The sequence below is a fragment of the Haliotis cracherodii genome, unplaced genomic scaffold (assembly GCF_022045235.1).
Source record: "Haliotis cracherodii isolate W230 unplaced genomic scaffold, xgHalCrac1.p SCAF_10, whole genome shotgun sequence".
Lineage (NCBI taxonomy): Eukaryota > Metazoa > Mollusca > Gastropoda > Lepetellida > Haliotidae > Haliotis > Haliotis cracherodii.
The window spans coordinates 57,575,645-57,599,244 of record NW_027266265.1 but is presented as its reverse complement, the minus strand read 5'-3'; the positions used below and the strand labels follow the sequence as shown (position 1 = coordinate 57,599,244).

Here is a 23,600-nt window from a genome sequence, read left to right as displayed (position 1 = left end):
GCCCCAGAACAGAGCAACATGGCAGAAGACAAGAGAATAGAGAGTGTGAAGGCGTGTATTGGAGCGCACCCTGACTTCCCCAAGCCAGGGATACTGTTCAGGTAAGAAGTCTAGACTGAGGCAGCTACCCAACGCGATATGCACTATTTCATTATGAATGTCATCGTCGATTTCCGTGGATATTTGGTGTGTCACATGGCTACTTGTTGTAATCTAAACTCAGAGCGTGGAGGGGCCTGTTTGGGGTGGGATAAGATATTTTTCCTGCTCGTTATCTGTCAGTACTGATTAGTCAGAAAGGTTTATGTAGACCCAGATATAGAAGATATGTGTGAAGGGTCCTACAGCTGTGGCATTGGTTTTATATTTACAGTTCGGATGTGGCCCTGTAGATTGTCCTTGTAAAGTGGCCCTGTAAAGTGTCCTTATAAAGTGGTCCTGTAAAGTGGCCTTGCAAAGTGTCCTTGTAAAGTGGCCCTGTAAAGTGTCCTTTTAAAATGTCCTTGTAAAGTGGCCCTGTAAAGTACCCTTATAAAATGTCCTTGTAAAGTGGCCCTGTAAAGTGTCCTTGTAAAGTGTCCCTGTAAAGTGTCCTTGAAAAGTGTCCCTGTAAAGTGTCCTTATAAAGTGGCCCTGTAAAGTGTCCTTGTAAAGTGGCCCTGTAAAGTGTCCTTGTACAGTGGCCCTGTAAAGTGTCCTTATAAAATGTCCTTGTAAAGTGGCCATGTAAAGTGTCCTTATAAAGTGTCCTTGTATAGTGGCCCTTTAAAGTGTCCTTGTAAAGTGGCCCTGTAAAGTGACCTTGTAAAGTGTCCTTGTAAAGTGGCCCTGTAAAGTGACCTTGTAAAGTGTCCTTGTAAAGTGGCCCTGTAAAGTGTCCTTGTAAAGTGTCCATGTAAAGTGTCCTTGTAAAGTGTCCCTGTAAAGTGTCCTTATAAAGTGGCTCTGTAAAGTGTCCTTGTTAAGTGGCCCTGTAAAGTGTCCTTGCAAAGTGGCCCTGTAAAGTGTCCTTATAAAGTTGCACTGTACAGTGGCCCTGTAAAGTGGCCTTGTAAAGTGGCCCTGTAAAGTGTCCTTGTAAAGTGGCACTGTATAGTGGCCTTGTAAAGTGGTCCCGTAATTTAAACTTGTCCTGTAAAGTGGCCCTGTGAAGTGGCCTTGTAAAGTGTCTTTATGAAATGAGTTGCCCCATAAAGTGGCCTTGTAAAGTGGCCTCATGAAATGAGTTGCCCCATAAAGTGGCCTTGTAAAGTGGCTTTGTAAAGTGTCCTCATGAAGTGAGTTGCCCTGTATAATGTCCTTGTAAAGTGGCCCTGTAAAGTGTCCTTGTAAAGTGGCCCTTTAAAGTGTCCTTGTAAAGTGGCCCTGTAAAGTGTCCTAGTAAAGTGTCTTTGTAAGGTTGCCCTGTAAAGTGTGCTTGTAAAGTGGCCATGTAAAGAGTCCTTGTAAAGTGTCCTTGTAAAGTAGCCCTGTAAAGTGTCCTTAGAAAGTGGCTCTGTAAAGTGTCCTTGTAAAGTGGCCCTTTAAAGTGTCCTTCTAAAGTGGCCCTGTAAAGTGTCCTTGTAAAGTGGCCCTGTAAAGTGTCCTTATAAAGTGGCACTGTACAGTGGCCCTGTAAAGTGGCCTTGTAAAGTTTCTTCATGAAATGAGTTGCCCCATAAAGTGGCCTTGTAAAGTGGCCTCATGAAATGAGTTGCCCCATAAAGTGGCCTTGTAAAGTGGCCTTGTAAAGTGTCCTCATGAAGTGAGTTGCCCCGTATAATGTCCTTGTAAAGTGGCCTTATAAAGTGTCCTTGTAAAGTGGCCCTGTAAAGTGTCCTTGTAAAGTGGCCCCGTAAAGTGTCCTTATAAAGTGGCACTGTACAGTGGCCCTGTAAAGTGGCCTTGTAAAGTGGCCCTGTAAAGTGTCCTTGTAAAGTGGCACTGTATAGTGGCCTTGTAAAGTGGTCCCGTAATTTAAACTGGTGCTGTAAAGTGGCCCTGTAAAGTGGCCTTGTAAAGTGTCTTCATGAAATGTGTTGCCCCATAAAGTGGCCTTGTAAAAAGGCCTTGTAAAGTGTCCTCATGAAGTGAGTTGCCTCGTAAAATGTCCTTGTAAAGTGGCCCTGTAAAATGTCCTTGTAAAGTGGCCCTGTAAAGTGTCCTTGTAAAGTGGCCCTGTAAAGTGTCCTTATAAAGTGGCTCTGTAAAGTGTCCTTGTAAAGTGGCCCTGTAAAGTGTCCTTGTAAAGTGGCCCTTTAAAGTGTCCTTATAAGGTGGCCCTGTAAAGTGGCCTTGTAAAGTGGCCCTGTAAAGTATCCTTATAAAGTGGCACTGTAAAGTGGCCCTGTAAAGTGTCCTTGTAAAGTGGCACTGTATAGTGGCCTTGTAAAGTGGTCCCGTAATTTAAACTTGTCTTGTAAAGTGGCCCTGTAAAGTGGCCTTGTAAAGTGTCTTCATGAAATGAGTTGCCCCATAAAGTGGCCTTGTAAAGTGGCCTCATGAAATGAGTTGCCCCATAAAGTGGCCTTGTAAAGTGTCCTTGTAAAGTGTCCTCATGAAGTGAGTTGCCCTGTATAATGTCCTTGTAAAGTGGCCCTGTAAAGTGGCTTTATAAAGTGGCTCTGTAAAGTGTCCTTGTAAAGTGGCCCTGTAAAGTGTCCTTGTAAAGTGGCCCTGTAAAGTGTCCTTATAAAGTGGCCCTGTAAAGTGTCCTTTTAAAGTGGCACTGTATAGTGGCCCTGTAAAGTGTCCTTGTAAAGTGGCCCTGTAAAGTGTCCTTATAAAGTGGCCCTGTAAAGTGGCCTTGTAAAGTGGCCCTGTAAAGTGTCCTTTTAAAGTGGCACTGTATAGTGGCCCTGTAAAGTGGCCTTGTAAAGTGGCACTGTATAGTGGCCTTGTAAAGTGGTCCCGTAATTTAAACTGGTCCTGTAAAGTTGCCCTGTAAAGTGGCCTTGTAAAGTGTCTTCATGAAATGAGTTGCCCCATAAAGTGGCCTTGTTAAGTGGCCTCATGAAATGAGTTGCCCCATAAAGTGGCCTTGTAAAATGGCCTTGTAAAGTGTCCTCATGAAGTGAGTTGCCCCGTAAAGTGGCCTTGTAAAGTGGTCCCGTAAAGTGGCCTGTAAAGTGGTCTTGTAAAGTGGCCTCATGAAGTGAGTGGCCCCATAAAATGGCCGTGTTAAGTGGCCCCCTAATGCGTCCCTAATGCGTGACCTCATAAGGTGGCCCTGTAAAGGGGCTTTGTAAAGTGGCCACAAAAAATGGCTCTGTAGAGTGGCCTCATAAAGTGGCCCGGTAAAGTGGCTTTGTAAAGTGGCCACATAAAATGGCTCTTTAAAGTGGTCTTGTAAAGTGACCTCATAAAGTCGCTTTGTAAAGTGGCCTCATAAAGTAGCCCTGTAAAATGGCCACATAAAGTGGCCCTGTAAAGTGGCTTTGTAAAGTTGCCACATAAAATGGTTCTATAAAGTGGCCTTGTAAAGTGGCTCCGTAAAGTGGCCCTGTAAAGTGGCTTCGTAAAGTGGCCTCATAAAGTAGCCCCATAAAGTAGCCCCATAAAGTGGCCCTGTAAAGTGGCTTCCAAGCCACTTCCAAGTGTGAATCCTGGGACAGAATGTACCTCCAGTACTCCATGCTATAATGGGGTGTATCAGTGTCATTACAATACATGTGGCCATGGCCCAACCACAAACAGATCTTCGTAACACTTCTGTTGTAGCACACCTACTCTAACATGGAGAGTGTAGTGCAGTCGCCTAAGACCCAGGTTTGATACATGGTAAATGTGTGAAGCCCATTTCTGGTGCACCAGCATGTGATACACAGGATGTGATATATCACATAATGCTGAAGGCGGCATTAAAATATACTCTCTCTCTCTCTCTCTCTCTCTCTCTCTCTCTCTCTCTCTCTCTCTCTCTCTCTCACTCTTACTCACTCACTCACTCACTCACTTAGAGAGGGCACATGTGGCCCAGTTGTCTTAGGCACAGAGTTGCATCCCAGGGGCTTGTAATATTGTTGACTGCAACAGTTCCTCACTACTTAACACATTCCAAATCATACTGTTTACTTTCAGAGATATCTTTCCTGTACTGAGAAATCCGCCTGTCTTCAAGCAGCTCTTGGATGTCATGACAGAGTATCTGCAGTCCCAGTGTCCCGAAGTAGAGATCATTGTTGGCTTGGAATCCAGAGGCTTTCTGTTTGGACCAATCCTAGCTCAGAACCTCAACATAGGCTTCGTGCCAATCAGGAAGAAGGGAAAGTTACCAGGGGCGACGGAGAAAGTCACCTATAAACTAGAATATGGCGAGGTAACTAAATGAATATTTAATCAGACAAATAGTTCTACTGAACAAAGTCATGGCAGATTGAGCCACTCGTCTTAAACAGACTCATGTTGTGATGTTAATTCTATAAGTAGTGCTATTCCTGTACGTACCTCAACGTCTGAGCATGTTCCTCAGGGCTGCTCAGATCAACCTGAATCTGTGTCCTTATTAGGAACCCACCAGCTTTATTAGAAAATGACCAGCCATATTAGAACTTACCAGGAATATAAGAGAGTTGCCAGCTTTCTAGAAATTTACCATGCGTTTGTTGTGTGTCAGCCCTCTGACACATATACCAACCTATTAGAAATGTACTGGATGTATTTGAATGTAATAACCTGGCTAGAAAGTTACCAGTCCAGTATTCTTGTAGGAGTCCATGTATCTGTCACTGTTGTAAGCTGTGTGAGTATGTTGCTAGTCTCTAGGGCTGGTACTATACCCAACTTTGAGATCCAATACGTATCAAAATATCCTACTCACAATCCGATATGTATCACGATACTTGCATGTGCTCTTATCTGTGGTGCATAAGCAGTCTTTTTCATAGATAGGATAGCCAAATATACCTGGCACTCTGACGATTTACAGTTGGCAGGGTCTAGTATGGTGCAATGGATGAAAATATTAATGTTTTCAATATTAACTTACAGTAGTGATTAGTGTTTAGTGGAACAGTTATTAAAGCAAACATTTAAGGTCAGAATTGATATTTTTTAATTTGTGTGCAACTGTGATTGATACTTGTATTGAGAAGAAAAAACTTGCGATCCAACAATGCATCAGTGTATTGACCCACCACTTCTAGTCTCATTGCATTGTTTCCGGACATGTTAGAAAACTTACCATCCCTATAAAGACGATTCCATCACACATAGCAGTCTTGTTGCAAACAGGCAGAATCAGTTAAATGTGGCATACCCTTCCAGGATCTTGCTGCTACAGGCCTGACCTCCAGCTGTACATCTATCACAAAGGACTAGAATGACCCTTGTAAATTTTGCTTTTGATTATTTATAGACTGCCATCATTTAGCTGTGATATTGCTGAGTGCAGCATTCAGCAACAAACAAACAAAATGTTGTTTTATGTTCTTTTGGATGATTGATGTTGTTTTGCAGGACTGTTTCGAGGTTCAGACAGATTCCATCAAGCCAGGACAAAAGGTCATGGTGGTTGATGACCTCTTGGCAACTGGAGGTAAGGTCATTCTGAGATTCTCTGAACAGAAAAGGATAAATTATTTGTTTCCACAAGAATGTGATTTAGAAATTTGGATACCTGGAAGGTCACCAGTCTACCACTCAACTGAGACTTTGTAGGTGATTGGTTCTGTGCTATAACTGACGTATTGTCAACAGTCTTTGGCTGACAAATGCAGATTGTTTCCCACATGATGTGCCTGCTATATAACCTCATCTGACCAAACCGTTTTTAGGAATATTTAAACAATATCTCCTTGATTTAGCCTTAGAACTTACACACTGAAGTTCTTACGGAAACTTTGTTTGTTATGGGATTCAGTGTTTCATTTTTTGGCAATATTTTTAATTTTCACCTTGTTTTGACCATGCACTTGAATTCTTTTTATCAACTGAAATTGTGAGAGTGAGAGAGATGAATTGGGGCATGTATGTTTCTCCTTATCATGACATAAAATGCATGCACACACACACACACCATACGACACACAAATCACACACACACCACACCACACCACACCACACCACACCACACCACACCACACCACCAGGCTTGCCACAGGACAGGTTAGACTACTCCTTGCTTGTTGTGGAGTGGTTATCAGCATACAGTGATGGTAGTGAATATTTTGACAACCATTACAAATATACCAGGAATATTGTTAAAAACAGCGTTAAACCCAACTCACTCACTACAAATATACCACTACTCCAGTTATTGTGAGCCACTCTGTATCAGAGAGTGACACCATCCATATCAGGCTGGATCAATAGGGGCATCATATTGATTACCAGGTGAGCTTGTCTGTTGGCTAGTTTTGTTAAGGGTTAAGTGCCAAGCTCTTCAATGGATATTCCCTGAATATTGTCAGGTACATGTTACACTTCCATTATCAGCTGCATTGCCTGCCAGTATCTGTTCTTGAGCAGGATAGAAAAATATTTGTTTCAAGTGTGCTAAGGGTATCACAAATATGTTTACAGTGTGTCCTTTGCAATTGAAAGTGCCCACAGAAGAATACTTTTGATCCATATACCCAGTGAATGTCAGACCCGTCAAGATCTGTAGAAGAGGTCTTCAGCAACCCATGCTTCCTGTTAAAGACGACTATGCTTGTTGTAAGAGGCGACTAACGGGATCGGGTTGTGAATCCGTTTATTGGTAGATCATAAGACGCAGATTATGTAGACCTTGGTGACCACTCTTGTGCTCAACCTCCCTTGTTCAGCTCTTAAAATGCAATGGAAGCCGTACGAAACCATGAGGTACAATTTCGTTGAAGCATATGATCAATTCAGCCAATCAAAATCCTCAATATCATAACTAAGCTTCCCACTGACATGAAATGCACGTGCTATGCATATTCATTAACCTGGCCTGGCCAAAGAACAAGCAAACAGAATACATTTGTTTAACTTTTTGTCTTTAACAATAAAACAAAATACAATGTGAAAACGTCACTGCTACAATACTGTCACACAAACTCTGGATGTGACATTATTTGTTTCAGGAACAATGAGGGCAGCGTTGGAGTTGATGGAAAAACTCAAGGCAGATATTCTTGGAGGTCTGGTTGTCATTGAACTTGTTGATCTCAAAGGACGAGAGAAGTCCAACAAACCCATAAAATCTCTAATAGAGTATTAGGTGCTTGTTCAGCATTCCGATGTGTGAGTGAGTTAAAAAAAATTCCTAGAATGCTGAAATATATCATTGTTTCATGTACACCTACATATGAAGGAATAAACATCCATTGTTTTCTAAGAAGTTTTGTTAAAAGATCATAGGAGTTGACAGTTCGTTGTCCTGCAATAAAGTACACTTTTTGATCGACCTCATGAAACTGTTCATATTTCCTCCCCATGTTCTAATGTATCCTTGGTAACAGTGTTCAACAATTCTTGTCCAGTCGATGAAACAAATATGTCCAAAACAGCCCATGCAAGTCTACAATAGCGGGCAAGTCTAGATTACTGAAAATGAGAGTCTCTAGGCTGTTATATTTTATTAAGATAATTTAATATCTGTTGTTTTTCTGTAAGATAATGTTAATTTGAGAGGCTAGATGTTAGTCTAATTATAGTAAACAAGATGGCCATCCACATCAATATTGATGGACAGGGAAATAGTTTCTTACGGTGAACTTGATAAAACATAACATGTGTCAAACAAAATATGAAGGTGAAAAATTGTCCCTTGTTGACTGAAATCCGACAAATAGATGCCTTCTTTCCACACCTTCCTTCGAATCTAAAATCGAATTGTCAACAATGTCAGCGGCCCATGAGTGGAAACAAGCTTATGATGATGATTGTCATCAACTGACTCGCCCCAAACCACTCCTTATCCATGCCACAGACATGATAATAACCATAAACCACTGTATTATTTTAAAATAGAATGTCTCTTAACGTAAGGGTGAAGGTAATAACATGGAACACACGCGTCCCTGTGCTTTAACTGCTTTAACTGTACACTACACATGGAGGTCCAGCAGATTGGATTTAAATATATTATGCATAAGATTTATCTCAACTGAAAATAGCTTAGAATTTGTTTGTAATCATTACTTGCTCTCCCAGTCTGACTTATTTATTTATTTCAAGTCTAGACCCGAGTAACATGTTGTATACAAGAGTTTGTATTAAGCCTATTATCAGGAAGTGGATATATCTTTCTTGGTTGTATGTAAACTCATCATACAGTAAAACCTCATGTAGTTTATGTTGTGTGATGTGTGTGAAATGTATGTCGGTGCTGGATGGTAAAGCAGATTTCAACCTAAAGTAACCCTATTTAATTCAAGGAGCTGAATGCGTTGCATGATGTTTGTTTGTTGTTTAATGCTGCACTCAATAACATTGCAGCCATTGACGGCATTCTGTAAATAATCAAAACCAGACAATCCAGTGATTGACATCATGAGCATCGATCTACGCAATTGGGAAACGATGACATGCATCAACCAAGTCAGCAAGCCTGACCACCCAATCCCGTCAGTTGCCTCTTGCAAGCAAAGTCGCATGCATGGGTTGCTAAAGACCTATTCTACGAATAAGTTGCAACATGACATTCATACTGCTCGTGACATCAGCACTACTGTAATATTGAGTATGTGGTAATCAATTTTCAAGTGTCAGAATAATAGGGAAGATTTTCTTTTGAAATATCTCCCGCAATGAACTATAGACCTGTGGCATTTAGGAACACAGCATTCAAGTGTTTGTATGGGTTTGTCTGTGAAGATAGTTGAGTTTGATTTATACTGGCATGAGAGGTAAATTTTCTACCTTGTTACACTGTTTGTATAACCGGAAACCAAATAAACATTTTAGAAGGTGAAGATGGTGGTGTCTTGTTTGGATGCCCCTACACGGATCCATATCGGTGGATGGATGGACATTCAAAGTGAGTCTGCAGGGATCCTGTTACATCGAGCAATGGACCCTGGGCCAGACAGCCTGGACAGTCACTGTAGTCACCTGATCCCCAGTAGTCCAGTCTAACAGCTCTGATGCTACTGTCGAACACATTCCACAGAGTGCATCTGCAGGCAAATAGCACAAGAACACACCCTGCAGGTGTGCAAGAAATTAAGCAGGCTAAGAAAAGCATGACTTAATTGAGACATGCCCGTGAAGATCCAGGACAGAATAGGTCTTTAGCAACCCATGCTTGCCGTAAAAGGCGACTTAACGGGATCGGGTGGTCAGGCTCACCGACTTGGTTGATGCAAGTCATTGTATCCCAATTGTGTGAATTGATGCTCATGATGTCAACCACTGGACTGTCTGGTCCAGACTTGTTATTTACAGACCGCCATCATATAGCTGGAATATTGCGGAGTGCAGCGTCCAACAACAAACAAACAAACAAACAAAAAATGCAATGGAGACACATACTTCTTTTAGAATGCCCAGGTAGAATGGCCACAACTTTATTGGGTAAGAAAGTTGCTTTGTAAATAAATAGCGGGAAAAAAGGAGCCCTTGTCAGATTCTGCAGCTATTGTTTGTTTGTTTGTTTGTTTGTTTGTTTGATGTTGCACTCAGCAACATTCCAGCAATATGATGACAGTCTGTAAATAACAAGTCTGGATCACACAATCCAGTGATTGACATCATGGGATTTGATCCACGCAATTGGGATACGTTGACATGCATCAACCAAGTCAGCGAGCCTGACCACCTGATCCCTTTAGTCCCTTTCACAGGTACTGCAGCTAGTGTGTGAATGTCACACTGTAGTCTCGTCCCCAACTTGTCATTGTTTGTTTGTTGTTTAACACCGCACTCAGCAATATTCCAGCTATATGATGGCGGTCTGTAAATAATAGAGCCTGGACCAGACAATCCAGTGATTGACATCATGAGCATCAATCCATACAATTGGGATCGACGACATGCATCAACCAAGTCGGCGAGCCTGATCGCCTCTTACGACCCAACTTGTCAGCAGCTCATTGTGGACTAGTGGTAATGTCAAATAACTACAGTTTGGATAAAACAACTGGTCTGTCTAGCTTGTTACTAGTCGTGTACAGTCTAGTGGCTGTGTCTATCCCTGCTTGTTCCTTGTTTTACGCCAGTCAGCAATATGTCAGCTATACCACGACAGCTTGCAAATACCTGACCAGTTGTTGATGCGAGGAATTTCCCATTGGTGACCTTGACACAATCAACCAAAGCAACAAGCCTGACCACACAAACCAGAATGACGAGGACCTACTCGAGCTCGGTCCCCACAGGAGCAAACAGCAGTCCATATCAGAGCAGCAGACTGGGAGAACTCCAGGTTGTAGCAGGACTGAGGAGAACATGCTATAAAGAGCACCAGCAATCTGATGTTTGTTGTACAACATACTAAGTCAGTTCCGCGTCTTCTGACCATGTGCTTACTGGCTGCTTTTCATTAAGTAGTGTTAGAAATAACTGCCATTTTCTCATGGCCACTAATAGCTTCAGAGTTATTGTTCAGGTCCCCTATCCCCATTAGTAAAGTTACACGCTTCACAATGATGATAACATATCAATTTTTTTATAAATTAAAAAAAAAAGAATTATTCATTACAATATGGGAGAAATATTGCCAATGTGACGTTACAATTCGCTCACTGACTCAAAAAAGAATTAGAACCACTACTTATATGGTCGTTGTGTCCTCATTACGAGAATATGTCTGACAAAATCAGGAGGATGTTAACCATTCTAGTTCTGTTATTGAGAACCAACTGGCAAGCGAACATGTTCAACAGTACTTGAAACACCACGCTACAGCCAAAATAAATCTTGACGGTTGAGGTTAGGTAGGTAAGGAAACAGTGTAACAAAAAGACATGTACAACATTTTAATTGATCATGACATCATTACAAAGCCAAACAACACAGGACGTGAAATGTCAGTATTGATTAAATAAATTCCCACCCCACCCTTTTAACCACACTTATCTAGTCCAGGCCTCGATTATCTTGCAAAGAAACGCACTTCTCCAGCATGATCGACATGGCGTCCCCCCTCCCTGCCCTTTCCCCCACCATCTCGGTGAAATAGATCCGGTACCCCAAAGTTGTTGTCACTATTGTCCTCCTCGTAAAGCCAACACAAGATGAAGCACAGATCCACCTGTCACTTTGTAGTCGGACGCCGTCTTCTCGTCATTCCTGCAACCAGGCAATATTTTCACACATTAGGATAACCTCTATATGGTTTGTTGCCTAACTCCACACTCAACAATATTACAGCTCTAGATGATGGCTGCCTGCAGATTATTGAGTCTGGTCTAGACAATCAAGTGGTTGATTTTATGAGCAACAATTCACAGGGTACGACTAGGCAAAAAGAAAAATAATAGTCTTGGTTCTCAGGCACCAACCGCATCATCATAAAGCCTGCTGCACGTTTCTCTTTTATTTTGATCTTTTTAAAAAAAATCAAAATAGTTAAACAGAATGCGATCCAATATAGCACTCAGTTACTTCCCTTCACATGCACCCTGCTCTACTGCGTATCTCATGTTATGGTCATGGCGGCAATAGGAGTTTGTATGCTTGCTTATGTAGGGAGGGTCTTTCTCAGGTTTAAGGTACACAACTGTTTATATTGGTCACATACTACATGTAGTTTGAACATGCCAAAAAAAAACCCACTGCCAGCCCGCACTATATTTTCAAAAGTCATTGCCTGAGAACCAATTCTTTTATTTTTTCCAATCTGACCAACCAATACATTTGACTGACTATTACGCCCAGCACCAGTGGCAGGGGACCTATTCCATCCTGGACTCCCACCCTCAGATTACTCTAGTCCTATTCCACCCTGGACTCCCACCCTCAGATTATTCTAGTCCTATTCCACCCTGGGCTCCCACTCTCAGATTATTCTAGTCCTATTCCACCCTGGGCTCCGTTCCACAAAGCGATCTTAGTGCTACGTTGATCATAAGCCTATGTTAAAGTATGGGACTTACGATCACCTTAGTGCTAAGATCGCTTTGAGGAATGGGGCCCAGGACTCCCACCCTAAGATTACTCTAGTCCTATTCCACCCTGGACTCCCACCCTCAGATTACTGTAGTCCTATTCCACCCTGGACTCCCACCCTAAGATTACTCTAGTCCTATTCCACCCTGGACTCCCACCCTCAGATTACTGTAGTCCTATTCCACCCTGGACTCCCACTCTCAGATTACTCTAGTCCTATTCCACCCTGGACTCCCACCCTAAGATTACTCTAGTCCTATTCCACCCTGGACTCCCACCCTAAGATTACTCTAGTCCTATTCCACCCTGGACTCCCACCCTAAGATTACTCTAGTCCTATTCCACCCTGGACTCCCACCCTAAGATTACTCTAGTCCTATTCCACCCTGGACTCCCACCCTAAGATTACTCTAGTCCTATTCCACCCTGGACTCCCCTAAGATTACTCTAGTCCTATTCCACCCTGGACTCCCACCCTAAGATTACTCTAGTCCTATTCCACCCTGGACTCCCACCCTAAGATTACTCTAGTCCTATTCCACCCTGGACTCCCACCCCCCTAAGATTACTCTAATCTAAAGATGAAGTCCGGAGTGATACTTGCAGCAAGTGGATATACGTACATCTGTTTCCCACTGAAGATTAATCTCTGCTGTTGAGGTGGGATGCCCTCCTTCTCCTCCACCCTTTCCTTGATTCTCTCCACCTGAAACATGGCATTGTCACCACCTGAAACATGGCATTCTCTCCACCTGAAACATGTCATTCTCTCCACCTGAAACACGGCATTGTCACCACCATCTAAACATGGACAACTAGAATGTGTTTAGGTCTCCCCTTCCCTTTGTTTATACATTAGTTCAAGCTGTTACTGTAATTGTGTTTGCAAATCCAATAAACAATAATAGCAAATTATAGTCTGGAAAAATAATGGTTTTGTGCAGAAATATTCATAAGTTGCAGAGATTTGGCAGGAAACAAATGCTACATGTTTGAGTCCAATTTGTTTCCATGGAAACAAGAAAATAAAATATTAAAAAAAATTAAAAATCTGAAAAGGTCATTTTCATATAAAAAGAAAGGGGGTCACTGTGTACCGTGTTGCACTGAAGGCACTTTATAAATACAGCACTAAATTCACACAGGCATATCATGCATACTGCACACACAAGTAAATAGCTTTCAGTGTGAACATTTTCAGATAAAATTAATATTATTATTATATTCATAGTACATAATTTGGCAAAATAATTAACCTCCTGAGGACATGGACAGAAATGTGCACATGTTGGTGCTGCCACTTCCGCTGATCATGCTGATGCTGCCACACAGGGCCGTGACATCAAGCAAGGAGCTTACAGTTACAATGTGCTGACATCATACCCGTTAAAGAAGGTTAATGTGCGACTCTAACTCACCTTGCTGAAAGCAATGCATCACATGATGTAAAACTGGAATTAATTCACATTTGGTTTGATGAATAAAGGTGTATCTTTGATGATTTGAGTTGAAGTCGGGTTGCACAACTTCATATCGGCAATAGATTCAATTGACCCCAAAAAGACAATGAAAGACACCCTGCCATGACAGTTGCGCAGTCAGCACAAGATAATACGAGCAGACATTCCTACGAGTCTTTTTGTTTTGTTTTGTTTGTTGTTTAACGCCGAACTCAACAATATTCCAGCTTTATGACAGCGGTCTGTGGAGTCTGGACCAGATTATCCAGTGATTGACATCACAAACATCGATCCACGCAATGGGGATACTATGACCATGATGACATGCATCAACCAAGTAAGCGAGCCTGACCACCCGATCCTGTTAGTCACCTCTTACGACAAGCATAGTTGCCTCATTCCTACATCCTACATAGCAAATCAGTAATGAAACAATATATCATACATACCCTGTCTGTGGGCTCAATGTCAATTTCAATCTGGAAAAACAAACACAAAGTTTCGTTGACACAATCAGTCTTGTTATCAGGCCGATTTCGTATCCAAAAGACAAACACTAAAGTTATGAGGAATGCATGACAGGTTGAAATGATTCACTGGTCCTGCCTGTGCACCAGCATTTATGTTACTCCACATAATCATTGACAAAATACACTTGGTCATGTATGTCATGTACACAGTCTGTATCAATACTGTGTCACTTTCATTCCATTATCTGGATTCGTTTTAATATGGACTATAACGGGATCACGATACAACAGTTTCAGGTTGAATTCAATATATATAGGCTACATCGACAAAAGTGACCCATTAGCAAAACAACATGTTTTGTTTCACAAATAAAGACAACATGAACAAGGGGAAAATATAGCACAACATGAACAAGGGGAAAATATAGAACATGAACAAGGGGAAAATATAGAACAACATGAACAAGGGGAAAATATAGAACACCATGAACAAGGGGAAAATATAGAACATGAACAAGGGGAAAATATAGAACATGAACAAGGGGAAAATATAGAACAACATGAACAAGGGGAAAATATAGAACAACATGAACAAGGGGAAAATGTAGAACAACACGAACAGGGGGAAAATATAGAACAACATGAACAAGGGGAAAATATAGAACAACATAAACAAGGGGAAAATGTAGAACAACACGAACAGGGGAAAATATAGAACAACATGAACAAGGGGAAAATATAGAACAACACAAACAAGGGGAAAATATAGAACAACATGAACAAGGGCAAAATGTAGAACAACACGAACAGGGGGAAAATATAGAACAACACGAACAGGGGGGGAAATATAGAACAACATGAACAAGGGGAAAATATAGAACAACACAAACAAGGGGAAAATACAGAACAACATGAACAAGGGGAAAATATAGAACAACACAAACAAGGGGAAAATATAGAACAACACGAACAGGGGGGAAATATAGAACAACACAAACAAGGGGAAAATATAGAACAACACGAACAAAGGGAAAATATAGAACAACATGAACAAGGGGAAAATGTAGAACAACACGAACAGGGGGAAATATAGAACAACACATACAAGGGGAAAATATAGAACAACGCATACAAAGGGAAAATGTAGAACAACACGAACAGGGGGAAAATATAGAACAACACAAACAAGGGGAAAATACAGAACAACATGAACAAGGGGAAAATATAGAACAACACAAACAAGGGGAAAATATAGAACAACACGAACAGGGGGGAAATATAGAACAACACAAACAAGGGGAAAATATAGAACAACATGAACAAGGGGAAAATATAGAACAACACGAACAAAGGGAAAATATAGAACAACATGAACAAGGGCAAAATATAGAACATGAACATGGGGAAATGAGGCTTAGTTTCGTGGGACCAATGACTTGTGCACCCATGGGATCTGAAGTACTTTGAGTTTGAGATCAAAAGTATAATTTTTTATCAAATTACAGCAAGATGTACTACATCATGTACAATCATGATAACACATTTTTATATGAATCATTTGAGCCTTAATATTCATATGTTATCATGATTTGACGAAAGAACGTGTTTAACATCGTATTTAACATGTTCAGGGTTAATGCACAAAAATAGAGACGTGCATGCACGTACGTGTGTGTGTGTGTGTGTCTACTTGTACATGTCCGGACTGATCTGCTGAAGCTGGTCATATAGTGCTAGCCCACTGAGATACCATGCCACAGTTTAACATGGATAGACACAGTACACTGACTCCGAGCCGACCAGACCTTGTTTCAGCCCCTTATACCGAACGCCAGTCAGGGTAACAACAAGTACCATGTTCTGACGTCTTTTGATATGTGGCCAGGGGATCAAACCACCGACCTTCCTCTCTCAGGGCATACGTTCTATCCACTAGAATACTGAGGCTGTCTTTGTTTTTATTTATAGTATATGTATGGCGTTATTGGTTTATTTGGTAAAACTTTGAGCTCATTGTCCATTTATGTTGAACAAATGCATTGTGAGAATGTAGGAAGGACAATATATGTAATTACTTTGTACGCTTCTGATCTTCATTATCAGTTTCAGAGTGGGCGAGGAGGTGGGAGAAAATTTAAAGTAAACATAAAAATCCTTTGTTTGATAAAACAACTGATTCTTTGTCTGACATGCCCCAACTTGTAACTGACAGTAAAAATTCTAATTTGAATCTATAAAATACCAATACCACAGAATTTACTTATTACATGTATAAGACAGTGTTACTGCTGGCTTTTGAAACTGTCATTCCTGATAGATGGCAGCTCTAAAAATAACAGTCCCCACTAATTTTTGTCTGTCCAAACTTTAAACGAATAAAGCAACTTATGAAAATGACCAAGTATTAATTCTTTCAACATCATGTTGAATGCAATGATGTCATCTCTGAAGTAACTTAGTTAGATCTACACGTCATTCACAGTTCAGTCACAATTTCTTACCGGTCCAAGCCTAATTTTACCAGTAAAAAACTGGTAATTACCAGTAAACGGGAACACTGATGAGAACATTAAACAATTTCAACCAAGTCACAATCTGTGTCTCAATTTGCTTGCCAAAGGCACATAGCATGGAATCCTAGATTAATCCCTGTGGAAGGCAGAGAGCATAAGACAAACAAACTATAGACTTGGACTTCCATCTTCCCAAATACTTATGACAAAATACAGCACAGCTTTGTTAATGAAACGGGAAATTCATTCAAAACAATTCCACGACGGAATGATATATTAAGATAGGCAGGTGAATTGATGGATATGAAATTGAAAACATTTTGTTACATTTTTTGGTAGAACCGTAGCTCAGGACCTGCAGAAGCAAGAAAACACACAAGTAGCCCAGATGATCTAAATAATACTCACCTCTTTCCCAGTCAGAGTCTGAAAGTAGGTAAATAAGATTCAGTGCAAAAAATTCCATTTGTATTCTGAACAATGGTATATACAGAATATACGTGGTCTGAATAATATATTAAATAAATAGATAACATGCTAAACCACTGCTAACCAGTCATGAGGGTAATCATGTTGATACAACAACAAATAGTATAGGAGTCTTTTGCCAAACAATAGGATTACAAGGTAGACACAATTTTATGGATAACAACTTCTTTAATACTGTAAAAAGCGACGTTTCAGTATAAATCCTTATAACGTTGTCATCTGTTAACTTCTAAGTAATGCCTATCAAACAATTCAACATTAGGATTCTATTTATTTTTAAAAGCTACAAACAAACAGTTCTGTCGAGGGAGGGTCGAAATGGCCTCATGTCAAATGGCCTAAAAAGGTAAAGTCGAAATGGCTATAGAAAAAATCGTAACGGGCGCAACAAAGAGTCAAAATGGCCACACGCGAAAAAGTATACAAAATCAATCATAGTGTCACTAAAAATACAATGAAAGCTTTACATATGTGGATCAAAATTTGCCATTTTTAGAGGTTTTGCAATATATTATCATTATAAGGACTAGTGGACTGAAACTGTTAGTTTCAACCGTTGCTTTGAGAGGCATTTAGAAGTTGGGGTACTAAGTAAGGATAAGGTATATGGATGAACAACTTCTTTATTACAACTGGAAGCAAAGTTTCAGCGTAGGTTCTAACACTGTTATCTTAACGCTTGATAACAGTGTTAGAACCTACCCCGAAACATCACTCCTAATTGTAATAATGAAGTTGTTCATCCATGTATCTTATCGTTACTTGGAAGAGATTGCATTGTATTAACAACCTCTAACATGTCCTCTGTACACATCCTGCTCACATTACCCTATTCAAATAATACTTTTAAAAATGACAAAGAACCAAACATGTAAGTGACTTATTTTCACATCTCTTGCTTTTAAGAGAGGTGTTGTTACACTTTTCGAACTTAAACTTTCCTTCAAACTGTTCAATTTCATCTATTATCAAAATAATCCCCAATTGGCTTAAGGTAGCCTTGTTATATCAGGACATCAGCAACACAATTGCTAACCTAGATCTCTGTTCTGCATGCAAATCCTAATTAAGTGGATAAAAATATGTGGTTGCCACAAGCTATACGTGATTGAAAACACATATCTTATGGATTTAATGATGCCTTTGCAGAGATATAATATCAACTGGATTGAAGTTATCCATAAAATTATTTATCTCACTCCCCCCCCCCCCCCCCCCCCCCCCCCATGTTTAATACATATTTCACACAAACATGATAAAGTATTAACATCTCACCAAAGCCCATTGTTAAATGACAAGAGCAGAAAGTGGATAAGTACGTCGTTTGGGACTCATTTGGAAGTTTATTACTTCATGACCATAATTCGAAAATGTTTGCACATGCTCCCGAATAATAATTGGATGAGTTTTCGTTTTGAGTATCATAATAAAACTAACCGCAACCGTTTTTCACCAGGTGGTCAATAACTGTTAAAATACTAAATTTAGAACACGAAAGCCTAGGGTATCATTGGGCGGCGTGAGCAATTTCTAGACAATCACTTAGATGAAGAGACTGAGACGATGACATTCGAACACCATGGCGTTTGACAATCGAATCAGTTTCTCGATTTCAAACTCTGAGATTCACGTTTATCGGCCACCCGTTTATCAGCTCAGTGATCAGACAGTCGGAGAAAGTTCTTCATTGAAATGTGAAAATGATATGATTCGACATATTTACCTTCACTTTAATCAGCATTTTGATACCGTGAAGCTTCTAGACACTCTTAAAAAAGACTTTATGGTTTGTGTGTAATCTCACTTTCGAAACTTCCGGTGTCTCAAGCAGCGACGGAGCAAACAAGTTCGTCTGACGTCATTGGCTGAAAATGAAATGCCGACGACCAGTTTCTCTACCTCGTTGCGAAACGCACTATTCGGGAAGTGTTTTGTTATAAATTCATGAATTGACTCAATAAGTGTTTGCAATTATTGAGGTTTAACGTATAATCCGATGTGTTTACGTTTATACCGCAAAAACATTTTGAAGTCAATTCTAGGAAATAAATAAGTCAACAATAATAAGATCACAGATTGCTGTTTATTTAATTTTTAACACAAAACAACGATACGAAATCAGTGACATCTTTCAGCGCAATAATACGACACAAGCCCTGCCCCTGTCGGCGAGTGGGCGTGCCCTAATTCTTTTCTGTTTATGGAAGCAAGCGAAAAACATATCTTGGGTTAGCCAATCAAATGGATCGATATCACACCACCAGGCATTCTTACATTTTCCCCTCATAGTGTTATATAAAATGCCAAATGAACCATTTTCAAACAGTGCACGTGCATGATGTCGATTAAAACGTAATTTTCAGACCCCTTACAGCGCTGGCACATTGAGTGAGGACCAACAACCACAACCACAGAGCAATCTATTTCTCTAACCAAACATATGTCAATAAATAAACAAAACGTTTAACAAATGTATGGAACGCCTTTAGGGACATTTGTTTGTTTTTAGAACTTTCAAAATACTTACATGAAATTTCAAGATGCTACGTAAGTGAAATTTTAAGAAAAAAACCGAAAAAAAACATATGGCCCTAAAAGGCTTCCGTACAAATGAACATTACTGATGAAATATATTTGTACCTTTATTTATTTATTTTTCAGACACGCATTAACAAAAACTACTGTTGAAATGGTTTATTGTGATGTTATACCATGAAATAACAAAGCGGCTGATGCAGATAAGCATTATCGGGCTGGCTGCCTTTTCAGAACAAAAGAAGTTTTATTATGATTACAAGCCTTTTGGTAAATACAAATTTGGGAATGAAAAATAGACGAAATAGACGCATCTCATGTTTATTCACATAGCAATCTTTAACAATTTGTAACACAGTTTGATCACATGTTTTAGTACAGTTGTCACAGCTCATGACAATTTAAGCCGGTGGGAGGCAGCCTCTGCATAACGGAGGACATCCACGTCAGCAGTCGGCAGTCGGGGATGTAATTTGCCTTGAAAGACTGAAACCATTGTACATTCAGACAAAGATGAGAGGGATTCTGATGATTTTAATGTACATTTCCGATATTAATTCAACATCGTCAATGTTATACCCCGTTCCTCCATCGGGTAGTGTACAGAAACTAGTGGAGTGTTAAACGATGGCATTTCACTAACACGTACAAAGATGTCATGGTTGTTATTTTAGGAGGAGATGGGGAACTCGCAACCAATGACTAAGTGTAAAGCTTATCAAATATTCATATACTGATCTCACACTGCCTTACATCACACTTTGTGACTGAAGAATGGTAAACGCCTGAGACCTGCATCACTTCCAGCTTTCCCCCCACATTAAGCTGACACGCCGTGATATAACTGTAATAATGTTAAAAGCGGCGTTAATCCTAACTCACTCACTCACTCACTCACTGAAGAATGTCTTCTCACTCACTCACTCAAGGATAAACGTGTTGACAATCAATAGTGAAGGTTTCGTCTCATAAGAAACCTATTAAGAGGTATACGAATGTTTAAGAAAACTGAATATAATTAAAATATAATTAAAATGGGACATATATAAATTTATGACTTCTAATACTTATAATTCAGAAGTTTAATTATGTCTGTAGATATTTAATAAGGAAGGTGTTGCATATATTTGACTGGATATATGTTGGTGCCAAATCCCTCCGAGAACACCGAGCATGGCCCCACACATTCAACCTTAATTGTTGGATCCAACCCTATAATAGTCCGAACAGCTAATTAACCATTGGGCTACCACATCGTCATGTTAGAGGCCATAGCTATGAGCATCCCTGCATTGTCAGATTAAAAAAACAAAACGATTATCAACAACACCATGTTCGAAATAACGTCATATGAACTTCACCTTCAATGTTATAAGGTTCGAACAACGTTTATGGATATTTGACCATATATATATTACAACGAACGGCAAGCCATGCAGAGTAACGTCCCTTGTCCTGTTTACGACAATCACCGGGAAAAGAGGTTCGTTTACGGCATTTGCTACACGTGCTCGAAAAGTGAGCTTGTTGCCAAATACTGATCACGAGCATGGGTCGCAAACGCAATCTCGATAACCCTGTAAAGTCCGGACCTGGCCGAAAAGCCAAAAAGCAAAAGGAACCAACTTTTCCAGGACTTGTTAAAGAAACACCAAAGACACTGAGCAGTCGACAAAAGAAGCGAATGAAAAAGAGGACTGAAAAACAAATTATTAAATCGGCTGAAAAGAAGAAATATCTGGAAAGTAAGTCACTAAAGAAACCGATTTCTAAGAAGGAAAAGGGGTTGGATAGTGGGAAACCTGCAAAAAAGGCACAGAAGCGAAAACTGTCGGACGACGAGGAATCGGACGACTACAATTCTGACATAGAATGGAGCGATCTGGAAGACGAATACAGCTCAGATGAAGGCGATGGTGAAGTGAAGGGTTACACAGATGACAACAAGGAGTGGCTTAAACTGAAAAAGAAGCCAAACAAAAAACAGGAGTCCGATGATGAAGATGATAGTGGTGAGGAAATGTCAGACCCTGGCTCTGAGGAAGAGGCTGTCGACAGTGACGATGATGACGATGATGATGTTGATGACGACAGTGATGCTACCGATGATGATGATGGTGATGACGACATGTTGCCAATCGAAAAGGCATCAAAAAAGCTGGAAAAGAAACACAAGAGAGACATGAAGTTGGCTGAAGCAGAGCTGAAAACAAATATCGCTGAGACGGAGACATATGTACTACCAAGTGGTCAAGAGGTTGAGAAAGAAGCAAGTCAACCCCCAGACTTGGCAGTTATACAGCAAAGAATGAAGGACATTCTGCTCGTGCTTAGAGAGTTTACTGAAAGGAGAGAAGAAGGCAAAAATCGTAATGACTACATTGTGCAGCTGAGGAATGACCTATGCACATATTACAGTTACAACGACTTCCTCATGGAAAAGCTAATGGAGTTATTTCCTCTTGAAATTGTGGAATTTCTCGAAGCAAATGAAGTTCAGAGACCAGTTACAATAAGGACAAACACACTGAAAACACGTAGGAGAGATTTAGCCCAAGCCTTGATAAACAGAGGTGTGAATCTTGACCCTATCGGTAAATGGTCAAAAGTTGGACTGGTCGTGTACGACACACAGGTGCCTCTTGGAGCCACTCCGGAATACTTGGCAGGGCACTATTTGCTCCAGGGTGGCTCCAGCTTCCTCCCAGTCATGGCCCTGGCTCCACAGGAAGGGGAGCGAGTCCTCGATATGGCGGCCGCCCCCGGAGGGAAGACTACCTACATCGGTGCCCTCATGCGGAATACAGGTGAAATATTTGCAAACGATGCCAACGCTGATCGCGCTAAAGCTATTGTTGGGAACTTGCATAGGATGGGTGTGATGAACACTATTGTTTGCAACTATGATGGAAGACAGGTCCCGAAGATTATCAAGGGTTTCGACCGAGTTTTGTTAGATGCCCCCTGCAGTGGTACGGGGGTCATTGCTAAGGATCCGGAAGTGAAGATGAACAAGGATCATAAGGACATTCTGAGGTGCTCACATCTACAGAAGGAACTCATCATTGCTGCTATTGATGCCATTGATGCTAAATCAAGCACAGGAGGCTATCTTGTATATTCAACATGCTCTATCCTCGTGGAAGAAAATGAATGGGTGATTGACTATGCATTGAAGAAACGGAATGTGAAGCTCGTTCCTTCTGGGTTGGACTTCGGAAGAGAAGGATTTGTCAACTTCCAGGATTACCGATTTCATCCCATGATGAAGCATACACGGAGATTCTATCCTCACACACACAATCTGGATGGGTTCTTTGTGGCGAAACTGAAGAAATTTTCAAACGTCATTCCAACAGAGGATGGCGCACCAAAGAAAAAGAAGAAGAAATCGAAGGTGGAGAAAACTGAGACAGATGAGTCTGGCATCGGCAGTGACGATGTAGAAGAACCAGTCGTCGTCCCTAAAAAGACAGGAAAAAAGAAGTCTAAAGGAAAACAGAAGAAGAAACAGAGTGGCGGAGACAGTAACCAGGAACAGGAAAGCCAGGCTCAGTCTACAGATGGAGAGAAAAATAAAAAGAAAGAGAAAAACTTCAAACCAGGAAAGAATAAGAAGTTCAAATTAAGTGAAGATAAAGAGACTGAAAGTAAAGGACAGAAGAAAGACAATGTTACAAAGAAGCGTGATAAGAAGAAACAAAAGAAGGGGAAGACTGCATGATTGTGGTTGAAAATGTGGAAGACGGTGGTACATTGGAGAAATGGCCAATGAACTGGACATGTGTGATTACTGTTAATCATTCTTGAAGGATGTCATGTTTGTAATTGTTACCTTCAATGTCAAGGACAGAACCCTGTACACAGCATGTATGTCATCTGAGTAATTAAATGTCATAGGCACTACCAGTCCTGTTTGTACATCTGTCATACATTATGTGATTATCGGGGGTGGTCGGGTAGCCTAGTGGTTAATGCGTTCGCTCGTCACGCCGAAGACCTGGGTTCGATTCCCAACTTGGGTACAATGTGTGAAGCCCATTTCTGGTATCCCCCGCCGTGATATTGCTGGAATATTGCTAAAAGCGGTGTAAAACTATACTCATTCACTTATGTGATTATCGAGATAGTAGCTA

General features: G+C 40.6%; 3 protein-coding genes across 3 annotated transcripts; 2 read left to right on the top strand and 1 right to left on the bottom strand.

Moving 5' to 3' along the window:
• On the top strand, positions 1-8,875 carry LOC139452903 (adenine phosphoribosyltransferase-like). Its single transcript, XM_071234537.1, has 4 exons — positions 1-101; positions 4,060-4,297; positions 5,437-5,515; positions 7,029-8,875. The coding sequence occupies exons 1-4, from the start codon at positions 19-21 to the stop codon at positions 7,163-7,165; spliced, it is 537 nt and encodes a 178-aa protein (XP_071090638.1). The 5' UTR covers positions 1-18; the 3' UTR covers positions 7,166-8,875.
• Positions 8,876-10,874: 1,999 nt separating this feature from the next.
• On the bottom strand, positions 10,875-18,756 carry LOC139452892 (ubiquitin-like protein NEDD8). Its single transcript, XM_071234530.1, has 5 exons — positions 18,653-18,756; positions 16,849-16,866; positions 13,907-13,936; positions 12,621-12,703; positions 10,875-11,178 (listed from the first exon to the last, which is right to left on the bottom strand). The coding sequence occupies exons 1-5, from the start codon at positions 18,668-18,670 to the stop codon at positions 11,094-11,096; spliced, it is 234 nt and encodes a 77-aa protein (XP_071090631.1). The 5' UTR covers positions 18,671-18,756; the 3' UTR covers positions 10,875-11,093.
• Positions 18,757-20,932: 2,176 nt separating this feature from the next.
• Positions 20,933-23,362, top strand: LOC139454573 (uncharacterized). Its single transcript, XM_071236369.1, has one exon. It carries the CDS (start codon positions 21,014-21,016, stop codon positions 23,186-23,188), a length of 2,175 nt encoding a protein of 724 aa, XP_071092470.1. The 5' UTR covers positions 20,933-21,013; the 3' UTR covers positions 23,189-23,362.
• The last annotated feature ends 238 nt before the right edge of the window (positions 23,363-23,600 follow it).